Below are 5,713 nucleotides of genomic sequence, written 5' to 3' on the forward strand. Positions count from 1 at the left end.
GTTTTACTTTTTGCAGAGACAGGGTCGCATGACATTGCCCAGGCGGCTAGTGAACTAATGGCCTCTAGTGATCTTCCTGCCTCAGCCTCCCGAAGTACTGGGATTACAGGTGTGAGCCACCACATCGGGCCCAGGATTTTGAAACACACCTTCACCTAGGTGACTTATTTCTTAACAGGCAGACCGGACTACTGCTTCTGGGAATGAAGGAGAATCAAGAATTAAAGACAATCCAGGCCATTCTGTCTAGGGAGGGGGTGGAACACCAGTGTCTTTCATCTGAGGAACTGAAGCAACATTTCCCAGATATCCGGTTGACCACGGGAGAAGTGGGGCTCTTGGACAAGTTCGGAGGAGTTCTTTATGCAGACAAGGCTCTCAGAGCCCTGCAGGTAACGTGGTATAGCACTGGGGCAATGCAGGTGCTCCCTGCTCTGGGCATCCTGGGTCCCAACCAGCCAGCCCAAGACCCCCCTCTGGATGAGGCCTTTACCCTGTTGGTTTTAGTCTTGACTTTTTGGGCAGGGTGGTGAAATATACACTGCTGGCCTTGTCAATATAGGGCAGGTCTAGATTCGTACTCTTTTCTGCCCTAGGCGAAAGGCTTTTTGTCCACCAGGGTGAACCACATACAGAACTAATTCACCTTTCCCTGCTCCTGCCCTTTCAGGATGTGGTTGCACAGCTAGGAGGCAGAGTGTGTGACGGACAGAAGGTGGTGGAGATAAACCCAGGACTACCAGTCACGGTGAAAACCACCTCCAGGAGCTACCGAGCTAAGAGCTTGGTCATCACAGCAGGTCCTTGGACCAACCAGCTCCTCCGTCCCCTGGGCATTGAGCTGCCTCTTCAGGTAAGAGGAGCTGAAAGCCTGGGAGCTGGTGCTTAAGAGAAGCTTTGGAACCAGATGGAGTCAAACTTGAATCCTGGATCTTCCTCTTGCTAGTGGACAACCTTGGGCAAATTCGTTCACCTCACTGGCCTCAGTCGTATCACCTGTGATATGGGGGATGATAGCTATGTCATAGACATGTTGGAGAATTGAATTATTAGGCTGGTGCAAAAGTATTTGCAGTTTTACCATTCAAAGTCATGGCAAAAACCCAAGTACTTTTGCATCAACCTTATATATGCTGTATGTAAAACCATTAGAGGCCACGTGTGGTGGCTGACGCCTATAATCCCAACACTCTGGGAGACTGAGGCAGAGAATTGCTTGAGCCCAGGAGTTTAAGACCAGCCTGGGCAATATAGCGAAGCCCTGTCTCTACAAAAACTAAGAAAAATTAGCCAGGTATGGTGGCATGTGTTTGTAGTTCCAGCCACTCGGGAGTCTGAGGCAGGGAGGATCGCCCTGAGCCTGGGAGGTTGAGGCTGCAGTGAGTTGTGATTCTACCACTGCACTCCAGCCTGGGTGACAGAGCAAGACCCTGTCTCAAAAAAAATGAAACGAAATAAAAATAAAGCCCTTAGAACACAACCTGGCTTATAGTAAGCACTCGATAAATCTGAGGTCTTATTAATTCCCAGAGAGAGAAATAGGGCTGGGGCTGGGTATAGTTATGGGAAAAAACTAAGAACGGGAGAAGAGACAGAGGCTTGGAGATCTTTGTGCATCATAACACATGTAACAGGTAGATAAGAGACAAGCATGGATGAATTCAATGGGGTGTTCAGGCTTGTGTTAAAGGGCCTCAGGGCCCCGAAGAAACTGCTTTCATTGCTGTGGGGTTCCATGGCTTTTCTTCATCTCCCACTTCCTCTCCCTGCCTCAAGACCCTGCGGGTCAACGTGTATTACTGGCGACAGATGGTTCCTAGGAGCTATGGTGTGTCCCAGGCCTTTCCGTGCTTCCTGGTGCTGGGCCTGAGTTCCCACCACATCTATGGACTGCCCGCAGGAGAGTACCCAGAGCTGATGAAGGTGAGCAGAAAGACCGAGATGAGGCCGGTAGATGCCCATGCAGATTGGGGGCAGCTGCTCTGACTTTCCCCTCCACAGACGCCCTTGGGTCCCGGGGCAGCAGCAGGAGCCTGCTTTGCTCTTGGTGATTTGCAAGGAAAGACCCTCAGCTGCCCTGAGGCCCAGCAAAAGGAGCCCTTCCTTTGCAAACATAGGGTGGTTGTAGGGACCAAGAGCTAAGCAGTCTCAGGTGACAACCTGCAGCACCTGCCAGGAGTGGGAAGGCTGGAATGATGGATGGGGCCATCCTGTGTACACGCCTGCCCCTCGGCTGTGGGTGTGCATGGAAGGCCAGCCCTCGCCATTCATGCTGCTCTGATTGGAAGCCAGGTCAGCTATCACCACGGCAACCATGCAGACCCTGAGGAGCGGGACCGCCCCACAGCACGCGCAGACAGCCAAGACATCGAGATCCTGAAACGCTTTGTCAGAGATTACTTACCTGACCTGAAGCCCGAACCTGCCATCATCGAGCACTGCATGTACACGGTAAGGGGTCTGGGCAGCCTCCCTGGGCCCCCTCACCACTCTGCAGAAGGGGAGAAGGAGGCAGACCTCGCACTGGCCAGGCCCGATTGTTTGACCCCTGACACAGTGTATGACTTTAAACAAAGGAGCTCGTTTCTGTGGGTCGGTTCACCTCTACCAGAGACGGGCCTGTTAGAAATTATTCCTATTCTTCTTCATTAGGAAACTAGGCTACACCTGGCAGTCAGTCCTTCACTCTGATTCCCAGAAGAGCTCTAAAAGATTTTTTGGCAAGCTCCTCCAGTTGAGCAGGCCTTAGGGACAAAGAGAAGAGACAGATGTCACTAGGGCCTGAGGCATCTTGGCTAAAGTTAGTTTACAAAGATTAACTGAACACCTACTGTGTTCATAGCTCTGTTCGAGAAGAAAGGCAGATGGACAAATGAGAAAGACTGGCATGCCCAGAGGGGCACTGGCATGCAGGAAGCATCCCTATGTCCCATTCCATCCTTTCTGGAAAGAAATCCAGCCCAGCCCCTTCCTGTCAGAGCCTGCAGTTCTTCCTCTTCCCTTGAGCCACAAAGGACACAAGGTGTGATTGTTTCTTTCTAGAACACCCCTGATGAGGACTTCATTCTCGATCACCACCCAAAGTATGACAACATTGTCATTGGTGCTGGATTCTCTGGTGAGCCTGAGCTGGGGGGAATGGGGTACCTTAAAGCCGACCGACCTCAGTGCCAGGCAAAATGGTATTTTCCATACTCTTAGCTGCTCAGATAGGTGCTGGCCTGGACATTGTGTGTGTAAGGAGGCTGGGCAGTCAGAGAAGGGCTATTCATGGTGGGAGACTGCTTCTGGCTTTGGGCTGTGATGAGGAGGGCAGTCAGCCCTGTCTGGGTAAGTACGGGATGTGCAGATAGCCCAGCCTCTCTGTCTCTGAGGCTGCCTGAGAGTCTGCTCTTCTTTTCCCAGGGCACGGGTTCAAGCTGGCCCCTGTGGTGGGGAAGATCCTGTATGAATTAAGCATGAAATTAACACCATCTTATGACCTGGCACCTTTTCGAATCAGTCGTTTCCCAAGCCTGGGCAAAGCCCATCTTTGACCTCTGGTGAGAAGCCTCCCTTCTGTGCACAGGAGCCGATTTCACAGACGGAGATGTCTCAGATGAAGGGAGTGTCCCTGTGATGTCACCCGTTTCTTCTGCCTCACTTGAATCCCTCATAAACACCAGATGATTAAGTCTACCTTCTTTCCTTGGCCAGCTCCCCATTCACAACTACTTTTTTGTTCCCAGAATGTTGATCAGATATTCTACAATCGCAGAGTAGTGAGGACCTTTGAGATGGATATATCAGTAAGAAGAGGGCACAAGAACTGGCTCCGGAGACCAAAGCAGTTGTTAAAAATTCTCTTTGTTGGGGGCCGGGCACCTGTAATCCTCGCACTTTGGGAGGCCGAGGCGGGTGGATTACCTGAGGCCAGGAGTTCAAGATCAGCCTGGCCAACATGGTAAAACCCTGTCTCTACTAAAAATACAAAATTAGCCAGGTGTGGTGGCAGATGCCTATAATCCCAGCTACTCAGAAGGCTGAGGCAGGAGAATCACTTGAACCCAGGAGGCTGCAGTGAGCTGAGATCTCGCCATTGCACTCCAGCCTGGGCAACAAGAGTGAGACTCTGTCTCAAGAAAAAAAATTCTCTTTGCTGGGATATTTGAAGAGCGTGGGATAGATTTGAATAAGTCTGCCCAGAGGAGGGTGAACAAGATGATCTCAGAGATCACCGTGCCCTTGGAGTTCCTTTTCCTAAAGATAGAGTCAGCCTCCATCACAAATGCCCATACAATCTGGCATGTGTTCGATGACCAAATAAATATTTGTGGAACAAATAAATAACTGCCCTGCATGAAGTCTGTAGTGGGCTTTCTTTTCTGTGTGACCTCATTTCTTCCAGACTCTAATTGCCTAAATTAGCACCACAGAATCCATTAACCCAGGAACCCTTGGAGTCTTTATCCCCTCAATGCACTGCACCCCCTTTCTTTGGATTCTTTGTCTACTCCTCACCCCCTCTCTGGTTCTGTGAAGATGCTCAGCTCCCCAGTCTCTCATTAAGGTGTATTGTCAGGCCCTTATGAAGATGGAGCTGTTATACCAGAAAGAAAGAGACACACTCGCTTAGAAACCCTGTTCAATGTTTGAATGTTAAATGTGCCATTTTATTATCATTAGGATTGCTCCCACTTAATGAAACAGCATTAGCACCGAGTCGGCTGGCCTCCTTGCACTAATTGCTTTGGAAGGGAACAGGCTTATAACCACCCCAAGCTGGGTGGAGGGGTGAGGGGTGGAAACAGGGACTCGAGCAAGGCTAGATGTACTCAGATGAAACCCACCTGGAGGATCTCCAGATCGGGCCAGTTTGAGTCCAGAGAATGAGTTAAAATGCCCTGGGGAGAGAAAAGCTGGGACTGGGCGGGGAAGGCGGGGATGTGCTATGGGGAGTCACAGAGTGGGGAGGAGCAGGCAGTGAGAATGACGGTACGAATATTCCCAAAGGAAATACAACACGGAGGAAATGACTCTTCAACTGCCCGAGTCCTTAAGGGCCTAGGTACGTGTATCAGTGCTGATTCTCCAGCCGGTTAAAAAAGCCAGCCAAGCCCATCAACCCCATGCCAAGTCTGCTTTTTGTGTGCTCTCAGCTGGTTCCCTGAACCTCAGCCTCTATAAAACGGGAATCATCATATCTGTAAATGGAAATAATAATACCGACCAACTCCACAGGGGTGTGTGAGGATCAATTAAGATCATTCATTCATGTATTTGTTCAAAACACAAATACTGAGTGAGCCTCTATTATGTGCCAGGCACTATGTGAGGCACTGTGGATGTATCAGTGAACAAAACAGATAAAAATCCCTGTTCTAAAACAGTATGGTTGTTCCTCAAAAAATTAAAAATAGAATTACCATATGATCCAGCAATTACACTTCTGGTATATGCCCAAAAGAACTGAAAACAGGATCTCAAAGAGTTATTTATACACTGTTCAGAGCAGCATTATTCACGATGGCCAAGAGGCAGAAACAACCCAGGTGTCCACAGATGGATGAATGGATAAACAAAACATGATATGTACATACAGTGTAATGTTATTCAGTCTTAGAAATAAAGGGAATTCAGGCCGGGCGCGGTGGCTCAAGCCTGTAATCCCCGCACTTTGGGAGGCCGAGGCGGGTGGATCACGAGGTCAAGAGATCGAGACCATCCTGGTCAA

At 49.7% G+C, this 5,713-nt stretch overlaps 1 protein-coding gene across 1 annotated transcript in view; it reads left to right on the forward strand.

The window, feature by feature from the left end:
* The window catches only part of PIPOX (pipecolic acid and sarcosine oxidase), a 29,143-nt gene that overhangs the window by 9,891 nt on the left and 13,539 nt on the right, over positions 1-5,713 (forward strand). The window contains exons 3-8 of the mRNA XM_017542161.2: positions 179-392; positions 671-853; positions 1,777-1,923; positions 2,293-2,451; positions 3,043-3,118; positions 3,406-3,866. Coding sequence (XP_017397650.1) covers positions 179-392; positions 671-853; positions 1,777-1,923; positions 2,293-2,451; positions 3,043-3,118; positions 3,406-3,536 — 910 coding nt within the window. The 3' untranslated portion in view covers positions 3,537-3,866. The remainder of the gene's footprint in view (positions 1-178; positions 393-670; positions 854-1,776; positions 1,924-2,292; positions 2,452-3,042; positions 3,119-3,405; positions 3,867-5,713) is intronic.

The sequence above is a fragment of the Cebus imitator genome, unplaced genomic scaffold (genome assembly GCF_001604975.1).
Source record: "Cebus imitator isolate Cc_AM_T3 unplaced genomic scaffold, Cebus_imitator-1.0 Scaffold140, whole genome shotgun sequence".
In the NCBI taxonomy this organism is placed as follows: Eukaryota; Metazoa; Chordata; class Mammalia; order Primates; family Cebidae; genus Cebus; species Cebus imitator.